This window comes from Pan paniscus, chromosome 14 (genome assembly GCF_029289425.2).
Source record: "Pan paniscus chromosome 14, NHGRI_mPanPan1-v2.0_pri, whole genome shotgun sequence".
Classification (NCBI taxonomy): domain Eukaryota; kingdom Metazoa; phylum Chordata; class Mammalia; order Primates; family Hominidae; genus Pan; species Pan paniscus.
Window position 1 is genome coordinate 111,988,416 of NC_073263.2, and position 17,457 is coordinate 112,005,872.

Here is a 17,457-nt window from a genome sequence, read left to right on the forward strand (position 1 = left end):
GTTCTAATCTCTCCTCCAGCTGGCACTGCAGCCCTTCCGGCCCTCGGCCCCTCCCAGAGCGGCTGCCCCTCCTGCCAGGACCTCACCAGGCAGCGCCCAAGGTGTCCTGTGTGCTCAGACTTAATGCTGTGTTCACCCCCAGGCTTTCCAGGGCTGACTGGGCCTCCAGGGTCGCAGGGAGAGCCGGGGCGGATTGGGCTGCCTGGTGGCAAAGGAGATGATGGCTGGCCGGGAGCTCCGGGCTTACCAGGTAAGGTCACGTAAAACACGTGGTCACCCAGACCCAGAGTCGTGGGCTGTGCAGGAGGCACCACTGAGCAGGCCAGCCTCTCTCAGGGCGACTTCTAAGGCCCATACGAGAGCAAAGGCAGGTCTGCTGTGGCTTACGGTGGTCTGCACCAACATAGCAGCACAGGGTATACTGGCGCCCCAGGCAACTGGGAATCAAGCCAGATGCACAAATCTGCCCAGGGCTTCACCTCCCAGAAGGATGAATGAAAGCCTCCCAGAGAGGCTTCAGGGTCCACTTGTCATCGTCACACAGGGACGCACAGCAAGATCAGGGTGCAGGAGCAGCCTCAGTGTACCACTGTGCTGCACGGGCCACCCCCGGGGCCCCCTTAGAGCCCCGAGACGGGCCACCCTGCCATGCTCACTGCCCACGTAACAGAAGGAATTGCCACCTGTTTGCTGTGTCCTGCTTTAGAAATATTTACCCTCAGAAATCCAGAGGGAATGGAAATGACACCGGACTATTTGTTCCAAGCAGCTTTTACAAACCAAACATACAGCAGTGGCCAGGCGTCAAGAAGAGGCATGGGACATGTCACTCCCCAGGCCCCTTCTGGCCTAGTGAGTCTGTTAAAAAGATTCTATGAAGACAGTGTTCCAGTTCAATGGTGTTCCTAGGTAACATAAGAGTGCTTAGTTTACATGTCGTGTAAGTTGAGCGTGTGGCTTAGCTGCTTCCTATTTGTGGGGCTTTAGCAGGATTGTATGGGTGACAGTATCAGGTGACAGTTTCAGAGCCAACAAAACACATCTGAGTTATCTTGAGGGTTTCTCCCACCCAGAACCCCCTGTGCTGTCCCACACATGAAATAACAATGAGTGACACCCCCACAGGTGAAATAATGATGAGTGACACCCCCACGGGTGAAATAACGATGAGTGACACCACCACGGGTGAAATAACGATGAGTGACACCCCCACGGGTGAAATAACGATGAGTGACACCCCCGCGGGTGAAATAACGATGAGTGACACCCCCACGGGTGAAATAACGATGAATGACACCCCCGCAGGTGAAATAAATAACGATGAGTGACACCCCCGCAGGTTTTCCGGGACTCCGTGGGATCCGCGGCTTACACGGCTTGCCAGGCACCAAGGGCTTTCCAGGATCCCCAGGTACTCTGTGCCGTCCCAGCCCCGAGTCCCACGCAGAGGTGTCGAGGGTGGGGACTCTGTGCTGAGTCTGCCCTCCAGACTTCAGGGAAGGGAGGGTCTCAGCAGGGTGGGCTTCCTGAAGTGCTATGCGATCGGCCGTGAGGGGCGGGTCCCGGCCCTGTGGTCCTGTACGCTGCTAAGACGTGATCCCTAAGAATCGGTTTCTCAAGCCAGTTGCTGGGTTGAATGGACTCATCAGGCTTTTAGACGGAGAGAGAAATAGAGTCCTTGCTTTTTCAGCAGCACCGTGGGGAGGGTGGGATGCACCTGCGCCCCTCAGGTGTCTGGAGTATTCACTCTGCCCATTGCCTGTCTGTGATCTTTCATTTCGTTGGCATAAGGAAGCCAGCGGTCTCCACCTGCCCCTGGGCAGTTCTGATGCTGGAGACAGTGATAGCGCTTGGGCACCCACAGGCTGGGAGCCAAAAACAACCAAAATGGGTTTCCTCCCAGTTCTGGAGGCTGGGATCAGCATGCCAGCGTGCTCGGGTTCCGGGGGGGCCGCGTCCTGGCTGCTCGCTGTGTCCTCACGAGGGAGAGCACCCGCTCTCCCCTGTCACTTCTTATAAGGGCAGTAACCCCATCTTGGGGCCCCACCCTCATGACCTGGCCTAACCCTAATCACCTCCCAAAGGCCCCTGCTCCAAATGCCATCACACTGGAGTTAGGGCTTCCACTTAGGAACTTTGGGGTTGGGGAGAATGACACAATCAGTCCATAGCAAGGCAAACCAAGGGCTTCTTATTCCACAGGAAAAAGAAACTAACAACTTTCATAGCACTTTCTGGCTTATTTTATAAACTACTGTAGCACACATTTTTCCCTGAATGGGGATATAAAGCCTCATTATTTCCAAAAGCCAATGGCAGAATAAGGTTTCCATCCTGAGCCCTTCCAGGGTATAATAACAGCAACTGGATGTTGATTTATTCCTCAAAAGGATCATCAGACTTTCCCACAGAAGGCCTCCCTTTAACCCTGTCCTCCCCAAGAAGCTGAGATAGCATAGTGCAGGAAGGCTTGGCAGCTTCTTGGAACTTCTTTATTTTAAGTTCAGCTATTTTCATCCTAAATTTTAATGTCCTTGTCTTTTCATTTAATTTTGAAATCTATTATAGGACTAATAAAATAACATTTGAAGGACATCAGGCACTAAGTGGGGAATCATTTTATTATTATGTCTTTTTTTCAAAAGATAACCTTGTTTTCTTTTCAATTTATACAAATTATTTATGTTCAGTGGAGAAAAAAAATTAACACATTTAAACACATTTAACTCAGGAGGCTGAGGCAGAAGAATGGCGTGAACCCGGGAGGCGGAGCTTGCAGTGAGCCGAGATCACGCCACTGCACTCCAAGCCTGGGCAACAGAGCGAGACTCCGTCTTAAAAAAAAAAAAAAATTAACACATTTAAGAGGAAAAAAAGCACCCATAATCCTAAAGCTGCTTTTAGAATGTGCTGTTTGTAGACATTTCTTATAACCAAATATTGCTCTGTCTACAGGTGAATTTGTATGTGTGTATATTACATGTAAATTCACGCACTCCTGTGTCATTAACACTCCATTCCAGTTCCAGTGGGCGAGTGGCGGGAAATCCTCGTCAAGTTGTCTTGCTGTTCCCTGCCATGATGGCGATGAGCACCTGATAGGAGAAGGGGGAAGACTTTAGATAGTGTTTACTTTGAAAACCTAATTAAGCATAGCCTGAAGAGAAGCCCCCAGGAGCCTAGAGGCCCGGGAGGGGTCCCAGCTCCTTGACCCACTGTTTCTGTGAATTTGGACCCTCTGATGGGCCTCGATCCTCTTATCCATAGAGCCAAGGGCTTCCACTGTGATCTCTGTAAGATCCCTTCCAAATCTCAGCTCCTGTGACCTGGAGGCCATATATTGCAATGCAAGCTGAAATCACCATGGCTGCCTCTGTTTCTTTGCTTTTGAGGCACCCCAAGCTGTTCTTTCATTTAGGAAAGTCAACTGTATGGTTGGAAACACCGACATCAGCTGCTGTTATAACTCTTCCACAGGTTCTGACATCCACGGAGACCCAGGCTTCCCAGGCCCTCCTGGGGAAAGAGGTGACCCAGGAGAGGCCAACACCCTTCCAGGCCCTGTGGGAGTCCCAGGACAGAAAGGAGACCAAGGAGCTCCAGGTGAGGCCACACATTCCAAGCCAACATTGCCGTCCCAGTAACCAGAACCCACCCAGAGGTGGGGCCATGGAGTGTCTGTGGGGTGGGAGAGGCTGTGCAGAAGTGCAGGAAAGAGCTGGTTTTTCTGGGGAGGACTACCTGTTGCAGAAGCTCTCAGCTAGTCTTAGTTTGTTAGGCAATTTATTTTATCCCATCAGTGTTAGTGAGGCACTGACCACCCATCCCGTGGAGTAACTGATAAGCTCCCTGGCCTAGAGACCCCATCAGATCCTCTGTGCGCCTGGGGCACTGGCACAGGCCTTGCCATAACAAGCACTCTGGGTAGTGAATGTGTGAATAAATAAATGCATTAAACCTCCTAGCAGAGCCACGCTGACCCATACTTGGGTAGGAAATACCCAGAAACTTGTCTTCCCACCCCATAGCCTCCCTGCTCACCAGCCAAGGTGGGCTCAAGTCTAAATGGCAGTGAGAAACATTCCTAGATAAAAACAGAAACCAGGACCTTCCTGGGAGCCAGTCTGCCAAGGGTGTTGCGGTCTCATTGTGCATGAGCCCACAGCCCCAGAGTCTGCTCCTGAGATCCATGGGCCCCTCCCCCACCCCGCCCACCTCACCAGCCTGACCAGGGGCATCTCCTGACTCAGGTACGGGAGCTGGGCAGCACACCTGGATGGACAGCCTGGGCACCCTGGGCTCCATGCTGGCAACAGAAACTCTGGCTTCCATCCACAAAGGCCTGAGTTTTTCTAGTGCCAATTCCCCATGAAGCTAGAACCAGACATCCACAGGAGAGGAAGTCAGGACCAAGGAGGCCAGCAACCCTGGCTTTTGCTGGGGTGCAGGGATGTCTCGAGGCTTGCAGATCACATCTCACTCTCCAGGATCTGCTGCCTGCCCTCTCCCCTCACCAGCAGCTGGAAACTCCAGAATCCCCTAGCCTCAGAGCTCCACAGCACTGATCTGAAGATAGGAGAAAGAGGAGGGGCTCTGCCAACAGGAGCCAGACTATCCTGGGAGGCTGCATGGTGCTGCCAGAGCCCTAGTCAGGGTGAGGATCCAGGACAGTCCACCAGCACAGCCTCAGCCAGCGGTGAGGATCTAGGGTCAGTCCACCAGCACAGCCTCAGTCAGAGTTGAGGATCTAGGGTCAGTCCACCAGCACAGCCTCAGTCAAGGATGAGGATCTAGGGTCAGTCCACCAGCACAGCCTCAGAGTTGAGGAGCTAGGGTCAGTCCACCAGCACAGCCTCAGTCAAGGATGAGGATCTAGGGTCAGTCCACCAGCACAGCCTCAGCCAGGGATGAGGATCTAGGGCCAGTCCACCATCACAGCCTCAGCCAGGGATGAGAATCTAGGGTCAGTCCACCAGCACAGCCTCAGTCATGGGTGAGGGTCTAGGGTCAGCCCACCAGCACAGCCTCAGTCAAGGATGAGGATCTAGGGTCAGTCCACCAGCACAGCCTCAGTCAAGGATGAAGATCTAGGGTCAGTCCACCAGCACAGCCTCAGCCAGGGATGAGGATCTAGGGTCAGTCCACCAGCACAGCCTCAGTCGGGGTGAGGATCTAGGGTTAGCACACCAGCACAGCCTCAGTTGGGGTGAGGATCTAGGGTCAGTCCACCAGCACAGCCTCAGTCAGGGGTGAGGATCTAGGGTCAGCACACCAGCACAAGCTCCACTGAGGAGTGAGAATCTAAGGTCAGTCCCACCAGCACAGCCTCAGTCAGGGGTAAGGATCTAGGACAGTCTACCAGCATAACCTCAGCCAGGGATCTAGGGTCAGCGCACCAGCAGAAGCTCCACCCAGGAGTGAGGATCTAAGGTGACTCCACCAGCACAATGTCACTCAGGGGTGAAGATCTAGGTCAATCCACCAGCACAGCCTCACTCAGGGGTGAGGATCTAGGTCAATCCACCAGCACAGCCTCACTCAGGGGTGAGGATCTAGGTCAGTACACCAGCACAGCTTCAGCCAGGATTGAGGGTCTAGGGTCAGTCCACCAGCACAACCTCCACTCAGGACTGAGGATTTAGGTCAGTCCACCAGCACAACCTCCACTCAGGGCTGAGGATCTAGGTCAGTCCACCAGCACAACCTCCACTCAGGACTGAGGATTTAGGTCAATCCACTAGCACAACCTCCACTCAGGGCTGAGGATCTGGGGTCAGTCCAGCAGCACAGCCTCAGTCAGGGGTGAGGATCTGGGGTCAGTCCACCAGCACAGCCTCAGTCAGGGGTGAGGATCTGGGGTCAGTCTAGCAGCACAGCCTCAGTCAGGGGTGAGGATCTGGGGTCAGTCCACCAGCACAGCCTCAGTCAGGGGTGAGGATCTGGGGTCAGTCCACCAGCACAGCCTCAGTCAGAGGTGAGGATCTGGGGTCAGTCCACCAGCACAGCCTCAGTCAGGGGTGAGGATCTGGGGTCAGTCCACCAGCATAATCCTCCCAGGAGCCCAGCAGTAGAGTTGACCATGCCCATGACCTTTAAATCAGACACCTGTTGGGTTCTTGTTCTGCGTCTCACGTGCACCATATTTTCACCATGTGACCTTGGCCATGGTATTGAATGTCTCTGGCTTTGTCTGTCAAATGAAAATAAAAATGCACTTGTGAGTATTGGGAGGATACAATGAGATACTACAGGTAAAGCTCTTGCACACAGGAGGCCAGCAATAAATGTTTGCTATCTTTAAAGGCCTCGAAACATAGCGTTGTTTTCAGAGTGTCATGATGATCAGTTTACCAGTCTGTCACCTGAAAGGCATCTGGGAACGCAGCAACGGGGAAGACTTGGCCAGGAGATGTGGAGAGGAGATCCCGCACAGGGAGGGGCGGAGGAAACTGAGATGGGATTTCGACAGGGTGCACACAGTGGCCCATAGATGGGGCTCACAGAACACAGCTGCTAGCATTTTGTATGACCATGCATTGTTAACGTTTGATTCACACAGCATGATGTTCAGGCCCTGTACTTGACCACAAAAAAGATTTAAGATTTCCATCCCCAAGGAGAGAGATTTATCTCATTTATTTTCCACTTAATACCTCAGCAAAATGCTTGTCCCTGAGTAAGTGCTCAGCAAATACTTGCTGGAGAAGAATATTGTGAAATTGTAGGATAATTTTCTGACATCAGTGGAGAGTTACGTGTAGCTCAGAACACCCCTAAGGTAACATTGATGGCCTTATTACACATTTGATCTGTGTGGGACCCATTTATCAAAACTCTTCGTGACCTCCTGTGGCGCTCCCTGCATTCCATCCCAGGGACCTGGACGGTGTCCCCGGCTTCCAAGCCACCGTGTGGCATGCTGACTTTTGCAAGCCATGCCCCCACCCTTGACCTGCATGAACGTCACAGTGGGCCCATGAGCAGATGACTTCAGAGCGGGTCCTGAAGGCCAGGGCAGACACTGCCCAGCGCCATTGGGCCTTGGCATATGAGGCCACTGCCTCTGGCTAGTGATGAGGGAAAGACGACCTTCCATAATGACGTTCACACACTGATCATAATGTCATTCAGGACACACACTCTTCTCTGAAAATATGGGAATAATTTGAATCCGTCATCTTCCTTTGCATGAGTTGCATCTCATTTGTATTAGTTCATTCTCATGCTGCTATGAAGAAATACCAGAGACTGGGTAATTTATAAAGGAAAGAGGTTTAATTGACTCACAGTTCTGCATGGCTGGGGAGGCCTCAGGAAACTTACAATCATGGCGGAAGGGGAAGCAAACACATCCTTCTTCACTGGCAGCAGGAGACAGAAGTGCCGAGTAAAGGGTGGGGGGAGGCCCCATATAAAATTATCAGATCTCCTGGGAACTCACTATCATGAGAACAGCATGAGGATAGCCACCCCTGTGATTCAATTACTTCCCACCAGGTCCCTCCTATGACATGTAGGGATTTTGGGAACTACAAGTCAAGATGAGATTTGGGTGGGGACACAGCCAAACCGTATCACAGCTCACTGAAGCTAGAATCTGCAACTTCACCTATTTCTGCAGCTGATATTCAAGCATCAGTTCCTGATTTGGCCTTGAATCATGCAACATGGGCCTTCACGGAACCCCTGTTAGTGAGACTCTTTTATGTCAGTACTTAGGACGATCCATGGGGGCTACTGAGAAATCATAGCGGTTTCCGTCTAGATTCCAGCAAACTGACTCATGTTTGCTAAATGTTCTCATTAACAGTCCTCATCACTGCAGTTAAGTTAATTATGTTTTCGTGGGAATCTGCCAGTCTGCGGATTGCACTGGATCATCTAACTCAGGAGTCTGCCATTATTTACTGACACCATCTGTTTCGGGTACTTTGTGACAATAGCTAGAAGCAGTTCAATTGGTGTCATTTTATATCAAACTACAGATGGTGGCTCACTCATGCCCTCAGGGCTAATGAACCCACTTGCGTGTTGTCTGTGATTTGTGAGACAAGCCTCACCTCTCTAAATATTTATCCTGCTGTTTGTTTTGTCCTACTTGGAAGCACGCATGAATGGAATCCTTTCCCCTGGGATGGATAATGGATACCAGGATCTTCCAAAGGGAAAATCTCTTCCTGCTGCTGATGCGTGTAGATTAGTCATAAAGCCAGAGCGGAAACAGAAAACCACTGTTGCTACCTTTTCTCATTTTTATAGATTTGCACTGTTTCGCCCAGCTCACTATTTCCTGCAGAGCAGAAATGATGCCCTCCTTGCCCACTTGGACATTCTGACATTTTGCAGGGTTCTAATACTAATCTTGGTCCCCAGCCCCAGGAAAAACAAAAGGCTGAAGGTGCTTAGGAGAGAAAGTAGACTTAATCCGCCCAGACTCAAGTCCACACTGATTTCTACCCACCACTGCCCTACAGCACATAAAGCTCCATTAGTGTCTTGTTGGCTGACAGCACAGGGAGGAGTGGAATTTCCACAGATTTCCTTATGTGGCCATTTCCCTCTTACTCTCCTACTAGTGCCAAAGAGCTCCAGCCTTTGACCCAAAAACTGTTGGTTCTCATTATTCACAGTAGTTATGTTCTGAAGTCACCAAGAACACTGACTTAGTGAATACTGAACCATTGCTCCTAGGGGAAATACAAGGCTAAGTTCCTGCAAGCCTCTGCTCACAAGATGTTTGTCAATGATCAATATATAAGCTGGTTTTCTGTGTAACGGCACCTTGTTTAGTGTGGATTGCTGATTCAGGAACAGTCAACATGCACTCTCACTCGTGCCTGAATGCAGCTTCTCTTACATATGTGCTTCTCCATAAGGGACTTCACAGCCTTCTTGCACTTACCAACAGTAGGATGCACTTCAACACAATACATGGGGGGCATTTGAAACAGCAAAATCACCAGCATAAAGTACAAAAATGTGGAAAACAGGGCACTACAGAGACCAAGACAAGGACACGTGTGTACAGTATGAGCTGCAGCAAGAAGGCAGGAGCGTCACCTTGCCGGACCTCAGCTGGGACTCGTTTTGCCTCTGTGTATATCTGTGAATGCCAGTGTTGATGTGGGGGGATTCCAAGGGAGTTTTAGTGAGTGGACAAATTGGGAAACAGAATCTGTGAATAATGAGGACCAACTCTATCCAAGCTGGGATCCGAGGCACTGGAGGACAGCCGCAGGGAGGGTTGACAATACTGATGTCAATTGTAAGCCTCATTTGCAATTTTTCAACCTTCTGTCCATCACCTGTGCTGACCACTGTCCACACATATCAGGATCAGAGTCTGAGCAGCTGTGCCTCGCCTGGTGCTGAGGCTCCATCTAAGCATGATCGGGCAGTGCCTTGGGGAAGTCGAGCACAGGCAGACAGGATCCCAGTGGAGGGCTCCTCACAGGAGAAAGGCTGGGGTGGGGGAGGGGTTCACATAGCCCCTGCCCCCCCAACCCCACCCTGAGGGCCTCCCCAGCCCCACCATGAGATGTTCCTTGGCCTGAGGGCACCTCCCATCACTGTCTGGCTCACTAGGCTCTGGTCCACCACAGGTGATGGTGTGGAGGGAAAATAGTAGATTTGAAAAGTTGGGTGCTAATGCTGAAAATAATTTCTTCTGTTTTCATCCTAAGGGGAACGAGGCCCACCTGGGAGTCCAGGACTTCAGGGGTTCCCTGGCATCACACCCCCTTCCAACATCTCTGGGGCACCTGGTGACAAAGGGGCACCAGGGATATTTGGCCTGAAAGGTAAGCAGGACTTACACATCTGTGCTTCGACATCTCTAGGGGCAGGAGCTGGCAATGGCCCCCTTAATGTAGGGGGAGAACAGACGTTCATTTCCACGCTGTGCCCAGACTCCAGTCAAAGAGGCAGGAGCCATGATGGCTCCTCCTGTGTCATTTCCATCACCTGCACGACCTGGTCCCCGGGAAGCTGAGACACAGGCCATGTCATTTACTTGCTGTAATAGCAGATATTCAAACTGCAGGGGACTCAGAAATGTGCAGTATGAACGGCTTTCTTCTTCCTCACTGTATTGTGTTTAGACAAGTATTAAATTTAATTTGCACTTCCTAATCACGAACGAGCTGAATATTGGAAAGAGATGGCGTAAAGATGAAGTCACCCGTCAAACAAGTATTTGTGCGTCAAGGTTCACAGCAGCACTACTCACAAGCACCGAGTGCTGAAAGCAACCCGAGTGTCCATCAACAGAGGAATTAAGAAGCAAAATGCAGTCAGTATCCACCCAGTACAAGAGGAGTCCGTCTTTTTTGTTTGGTTGTTTTCTTGTTTTGTTTTTTGAGACAGCCTTGCTCTGTCGCCCAGGCTGGAGTGCAGTGGCACGATCTTAGCTCGCTGCAATCTCCGCCTCCCGGGTTCAAGGAATTTTTGTGCCTCAGCCTCCTGAGTAGCTGGGATTACAGGTGTCCACCACCAAGCCCAGATGATTTTTGTATTTTTGGTAGAGACAGGGTTTCACCATGTTGGCCAGGCTGGTCTCAACCTCTTGACCTCAAGCAATCCTCCCACCTCGGCCTCCCAAAGTGCTGAGATGACAGGTGTAAGCCACCTTGCCCAGCCTTTATTCGGTCTTAAAAAGAAGGAACTCTTATCACCTGCTACCACCTAGATGACCCTTGAGGTCATTCTGCCGAGTGAAAGAAGCCAGTCACAAAAGGTCGGATTCTGTGATTCCACACATACGAGGCCCCTGAAGTCATCAAATTCATAGAAACAGAAAGTACAATGGCTGTTGCTGAGGGTTGGGGGGAGAGGGACACGGGGAGTGCGTGTATAATGGGGACAGATTTCAGTTTAGGATGAGAAAGTTCTGGAGCTGGCCAGCGGTGAAGGTGAATATATTGAATGCCACTGAGCAGTGCACCTGAAAATGATTAAAATGGTAACTTTTATGTTCTACGTATTTTACGACAATTTTTTAAAAACATAGACAAAGTCATTCCATGCCACAAACTTGCCAGAGACTGTCGCCTGAATGGGTGACGGTGCACCTGACTGCCCCCAGGGGCCTTGGGGTCCTGTTTAAACCCTCCTTTCTTGTCCCTAATGCCAACAGGTTATCGGGGCCCACCAGGGCCACCAGGGTCTGCTGCTCTTCCTGGAAGCAAAGGTGACACAGGGAACCCAGGAGCTCCAGGAACCCCAGGGACCAAAGGATGGGCCGGGGACTCCGGGCCCCAGGGCAGGCCTGGTGTGTTCGGTCTCCCAGGAGAAAAAGGTAACAGCGCCCATGGCCATGGGCCAGCAGCCCTGGCCACAGTGAGAGGAGCCCCCTCCCCACAGACTTTCGTGTCCCTAACGTCTTGTTTGTGTTGCAGGGCCTAGGGGTGAACAAGGCTTCATGGGGAACACTGGACCCACCGGGGCGGTGGGCGACAGAGGCCCCAAGGGACCCAAGGGAGACCCAGGATTCCCTGGTAAGTGACCGTCTGGTATCTTCAGAGCTAGTGGCTCAGCCCAGCCTCTCCAGGCTTGGGGACATCCTGGAGGTCACACGGCCAGGATCCTCTCTGGCATGGGTCACATGTTGTAAAGAGCAGGGAGGAAACCAAGGCTGTGCCTCGGATGTTGTCACAGGACCTTGGGGAATGGAAAGCTTAATATTCAAACGGCAGGCGCTGAGTCACGGCTCAGGCTCATTAGTGTCTGGCTCATCTCTAGAAAGCACAGTTGTCTGGGAAGCTCCAAAAGAAGCCTCCCTGGTGAGAAACGCAGTAGCACTCGGAGCAAGAGAGTGGAACGACCTTGTGTGTTTACTGGGGCCTCTCTGTTTCCCTTCCAGGTGCCCCCGGGACTGTGGGAGCCCCTGGGATTGCAGGAATCCCCCAGAAGATTGCCGTCCAACCAGGGACAGTGGGTCCCCAGGGGAGGCGAGGCCCCCCTGGGGCACCGGGGGAGATGGGGCCCCAGGGCCCCCCCGGAGAACCAGGTAGAGTGCTGAGCTGGGGCCTGGAGCCCCTCGGGGCTGCCCGGGCAAGGCCAGGGCCTGCTGGCATTGCGTCCTCTTGTGTTCTCTTTGTGGATCGCCGGCCGTGCCAGGCGTGGTCAGTTTCCAGCCATAACGCTTCTTTGGTGGCTTGCAGGTTTCCGTGGGGCTCCAGGGAAAGCTGGGCCCCAAGGAAGAGGTGGTGTGTCTGCTGTTCCCGGCTTCCGGGGAGATGAAGGACCCATAGGCCACCAGGGGCCGATTGGCCAAGAAGGTGAGTGACAGTGGGGAAGGACCTTCCCAGGTCCTAGTGCTCTGGGTCTGACTCACAGACTGTGGTCTGCAGGAAAGGGACACACGAGAGCCCAGAAAAGCCAGAAATGAGGCGCTGCCCCACCCTCCTGCTCCTAATCTGGGCGTAGCAGCTACACTCCTGTGCCCAGCAGAACACCTGGCCCCGAGTCCCGGGACAGCCTCCCTCCTTTTCCTGGGACACCTGCGGTGCTGTGGAGTGGGCGGCAGGGATCAGTGGACTTCAAGGGTCAGGATTAGACAAGGAGCCAAAAGAAACCGACTATTAAAATGTACAAGAGCCGCACTGCGAAGCCCTGTCTTTTTTTTTTTTTTTTTTTTTTTGGACAGAGTCTCGCTCTGTCTCACCCAGGCTGGAGTGCAGTGGCGCAATCTCAGCTCACTGCAGCTTCTGCCTCCCGGGTTCAAGCGATTCTCCTGTCTTAGCCTCCCAAGTAGTTGGGACTACAGGCATGTGCCCCCATACCCAGCTAACTTTTTTGTATTTGTAGTAGAGACAGGGTTTCACCATGTTGGCCAGGCTGGCCTCGAACTCCTGACCTCGAGCGATCCGCCTGCCTTGGCCTCCCAAAGTGCTGGGATTACAGGTGTAAGTCACCGTGCCTGGTCGTCTTACTTATTTTTTAAAATTATTTGCACATATGCAGAATGAAATAGACCAGGAATAACAGCTATTCATGAAAAAAAAAACCTCAAAATTTGTCTTAATCAACCTGAGCTCAGTTTGAGCCAATGGTCTGAGCATTAAAATTAAAATTAAATTTAACATAGGGGCCGGGCGCGGTGGCTCACGCCTGTAATCCCAGCACTTTGGGAGGCTGAGGTGGGCGGATCACAAGGTCAGGAGATCGAGATCATCCTGGCTAACACGGTGAAACCCCGTCTCTACTAAAAATACAAAAAATTAGCCGGGCGTGGTGGCGGGCGCCAGTAGTCCCAGCTACTCGGGAGGCTGAGGCAGGAGAATGGCCTCAACCCAGGAGGTGGAGGTTGCAATGAGCCGAGATCACACCACTGCACTCCAGGCTGGGGGACAAAGCGAGACTCCGTCTCAAAAAAAAAAAAGAAAATTAAACATGGGTAGTACTATTGGTGTCCAAATCAAAGGAAATAGCTATCCCCTGCCCCTGGGGACAGATCCGCAGCTGGCAAATTATGGGTAGTGTGGGGTGCACCTGAAAACAAATGCCAGCAAATGGGAGCCCGCCCAGGGTAGGAGACAAGCTAGGGATGGTGGAGGGGAAGTGTCCTGGGAGAAAGGGCCATGACCATGGGTGTCCCTTGGAAGGGGAGGGGACAATGGGAGAAAGGGTCACCGGGGATAGCTGAGAAATATTCACAGAGCTGCTGTGCTGGAGGCAGATGAGCCACCCCCGTGTGCTCCTCGGGTAGGAGTTACAGGAGGCTGCACGCAGAAAGAACATTCTAACCCAGGCTGTGGTCAAGTGCGCAGTCAGCATGGCCTGCGATGAGCCACGTCTCCTGGAAGTGTCCAGCGGAGGGAGGCCACTGCTGGGGGTGGGGGCTGGCCTGCGATACTCCTCCGGACACTTCCAACGCCAGGCACGTTGGGCACACCCTGAGGGGCACACGCCTACCTATGGCCGACTGAGTCTTTTATGGAAAGGACCCCTCCTCTGTGCCCAGTGCCCTCACTGCCATCATTTCATGCTACTGAGCACAAAGTGTAGATCAAATCCTTCCCAAGAGTCTCCTGATCTCAACAGACTGAGCCCCAAGATCTGGGGAAGGAGAGCGATGGTTCTAGGCGCACCTGGAAACTGCCCTGCACTCCTGGGTCCCGAGGTTTCTGTGGGGCGGCTGTCAAGGGAGCTGCTCTCTCTCTCTTTCTCGGGCTGCAGGTGCACCAGGCCGTCCACTCTCTCTCTTTCTCGGGCTGCAGGTGCACCAGGCCGTCCACTCTCTCTCTTTCTCGGGCTGCAGGTGCACCAGGCCGTCCACTCTCTCTCTCTCTCGGGCTGCAGGTGCACCAGGCCGTTCACTTTCTCTCTCTCTCAGGCTGCAGGTGCACCAGGCCGTCCACTTTCTCTCTCTCTCAGGCTGCAGGTGCACCAGGCCGTCCACTCACTCTCTCTCTCGGGCTGCAGGTACACCAGGCTGTCCACTCTGTCTCTCTCTCTCTCGGGCTGCAGGTGCACCAGGCCGTCCACTCTCTCTCTTTCTCGGGCTGCAGGTGCACCAGGCCGTCCACTCTCTCTCTTTCTCGGGCTGCAGGTGCACCAGGCCGTCCACTCACTCTCTCTCTTGGGCTGCAGGTACACCAGGCTGTCCACTCTGTCTCTCTCTCTCTCGGGCTGCAGGTGCACCAGGCCGTCCACTCTCTCTCTCTCTCTCAGGCTGTAGGTGCACCAGGCCGTCCACTCTCTCTCTTTCTCGGGCTGCAGGTGCACCAGGCCGTCCACTCTCTCTCTCTCTCGGGCTGCAGGTGCACCAGGCCGTCCACTCTCTCTCTTTCTCGGGCTGCAGGTGCACCAGGCCGTCCAGGGAGCCCGGGCCTGCCGGGTATGCCAGGCCGCAGCGTCAGCATCGGGTACCTCCTGGTGAAGCACAGCCAGACGGACCAGGAGCCCATGTGCCCGGTGGGCATGAACAAGCTCTGGAGTGGATACAGCCTGCTGTACTTCGAGGGCCAGGAGAAGGCGCACAACCAGGACCTGGGTAGGTACCTCCCACCTGGCCCCCGTTGCCTGCTCAGGGCTGGCCCGGAAGTGGCCAAGATCAAAGGGCCACAGCGAGACTCCCAAACCCTCCACGGCTGATAAGTTCCCCTGACGGAAGGGTCCATCTACATTCCTCGAGTGCAGAAAGATTAAAACGGCCTTTGAAGCAGAAGCCTTACAAAGCCCTTAAACCTCAGGACCTTAATACAGGGACCTGCCTTTAACCTGGTATTGACTTCCGCAGGCTCCCATGTGACCCGTCTGACCCCCGACCCCTCTCCAGTGGAGACCACCAATTACTTCACCTCCTTCTTGTTTTTGACCCAAGTTCTGTAGACTTGGAGTCAGGCAGGGGCCATGAGGGGCTGGGGTTCATGTAAGACTCTCCCATACAGCCCCCCGAGGAAAAGGGACCCATGGACACGTGTGCATGCTCTTATTTAAGGAAGCCTTTGAAAGGCATTAACGTGACTTCGAATACAGAAAATGCAATACACACAAATTACAAGTGGAGGTAGCTTAGTCTGAGGTCCTCTTTGAGGGGGTGACGGGAAGGGTCTCTGGGACACTGGCTGTGTTCTGCCTCCTCGGTGCAGGTTACATCAGGCGTTCTGCCCCCGGGAAGCATGGAGCTGGCTCATGGTGCCTTCACATTCCTGCCTGTGCGCCCCACCTCCACAATGAGTTTCTAAAGAACAATGGGGCAAAGGCCGCCAAGGATAAGGGCCAAAAATAGATCTAGGAACACGGCCAAGGAGGCAGGCCTAGCACCGGGCATGTTTGCTAAAGGTGGCTGCACTTCTGGGTCTGAGCTTTTCAGCAATCCATGTGAAGAGGGAAACCTGCTTAGCTGCAGCATTCGTTGTGGCCAGGAGATAAAGGCTATCTTAGTCTCCAGAAGCAATAAGGCTACATGGAAGGGAGAAGGGCCCGGACTACTTCTGGGGTGGCTCCTTGGGGTCAAAGAGCGACCCCTCGGAGGCCATCAGAGTTTTCTTGGGGCCAGTGCTGTTAAGACCCCACTAAGGTAAGGCTCACCCAAAATGCTATTCCATGAAGACGCCACTCCCTGGTGATCCAACTTGGCCCAGTATGTGTGAGAACTTGTAGAAGAACAGAGCTGTTCCAAAATGCCAGTGGAGTCTGATCAAAAAGAGAAAAAGAAAGAAATTGGGAAGCCTTAGCCTGGCCCCTCCAGTAGGTGGCTGAACTCCACCACGTGCCCTGGGGCAAGTCCGTGACACACAGCCTCCTGGGCCTGGCTGGGGCTGGCAGGTGCGTCTTCTAGCCACACTGCACTGTGATCTCATGACCCCTCCTTCCACAGGGCTGGCGGGCTCCTGCCTGGCGCGGTTCAGCACCATGCCCTTCCTGTACTGCAACCCTGGTGATGTCTGCTACTATGCCAGCCGGAACGACAAGTCCTACTGGCTCTCTACCACTGCGCCGCTGCCCATGATGCCTGTGGCCGAGGACGAGATCAAGCCCTACATCAGCCGCTGCTCTGTGTGTGAGGCCCCAGCCGTCGCCATCGCGGTCCACAGTCAGGATGTCTCCATCCCACACTGCCCAGCTGGGTGGCGGAGTTTGTGGATCGGATATTCCTTCCTCATGGTATGTGGTATTTGCCCAGTTCCCCTCCCCAACCACACCCTGCTGGGGACACAGCAAGAACAGCTGCCTTTGTAAGAATAATCAGACAGGGCAGTTCAGGGTGTGCACTGCACAAGGGTAGTTGGCCCAGGAAGCGAGTGAGAGCTGGAATACAGCTTACACTTTGCTAACTGAGCCACATGCTGGGCACAGGGCTTCCTCCACCCAGAAAGGGCTCATTAATTTGCCACCAGGCCTTTGTAAGGAGTGTAACCAGGACGAACTTGCCTGTTATCCGTCTTACTAGGTACAACACCAACACAAAGGTGCAGCTGCTTTGGGTTTACCAGAAGTCTAAATATATGGAAGACTTTTCTCTAGAATCCTGATCTTATTTAGAATCTATCTGGAACCTAGAATACCCTGAAGAAATACCTATTAACTGGCTGGCTTAAAATGGATATATATTCATGAGGAAAATTCTGGAATACCTTTGGGTATAAAATAGAGAGCCTGTGGATACTTTGAAAGCCAGGAGAAGGTGCACAACCAGGACCTGGGAAGGCACTGCCCACCCTTCCGGATCGCCTTTGGGTATAAAATAGAGAACCCTCAGCTTTGGCCAGATTAGGTTTAGCTTAACCTCCAGGGGAGAGACCACAGCACCATAGTGTCTCTTGCAATATTGCCTATTAAAGCAGAGGCTCCTCAATTTGGAATAGGGTCCCGTCCCGATAAATTCATTGTAAGATGAAGATATTGTAAGTTGAAAGTGCGTTTTCAATTTATGATGGGTTTATCTGGATGTAACCCCACCAAAAATCAAAGAGTGAATTGAATACATATTGCTTTTGCACCATCGAAAAC

General features: G+C 52.8%; 1 protein-coding gene across 1 annotated transcript in view; it reads left to right on the forward strand.

The window, feature by feature from the left end:
• Positions 1 to 17,457, forward strand: part of COL4A2 (collagen type IV alpha 2 chain) — a 209,635-nt gene that overhangs the window by 188,239 nt on the left and 3,939 nt on the right. Inside the window, exons 38-47 of the mRNA XM_034936975.3 lie at positions 143 to 250; positions 1,340 to 1,411; positions 3,478 to 3,603; positions 9,684 to 9,800; positions 11,135 to 11,296; positions 11,397 to 11,495; positions 11,861 to 12,007; positions 12,162 to 12,278; positions 14,804 to 14,995; positions 16,325 to 16,611. Coding sequence (XP_034792866.1) covers positions 143 to 250; positions 1,340 to 1,411; positions 3,478 to 3,603; positions 9,684 to 9,800; positions 11,135 to 11,296; positions 11,397 to 11,495; positions 11,861 to 12,007; positions 12,162 to 12,278; positions 14,804 to 14,995; positions 16,325 to 16,611 — 1,427 coding nt within the window. The remainder of the gene's footprint in view (positions 1 to 142; positions 251 to 1,339; positions 1,412 to 3,477; positions 3,604 to 9,683; positions 9,801 to 11,134; positions 11,297 to 11,396; positions 11,496 to 11,860; positions 12,008 to 12,161; positions 12,279 to 14,803; positions 14,996 to 16,324; positions 16,612 to 17,457) is intronic.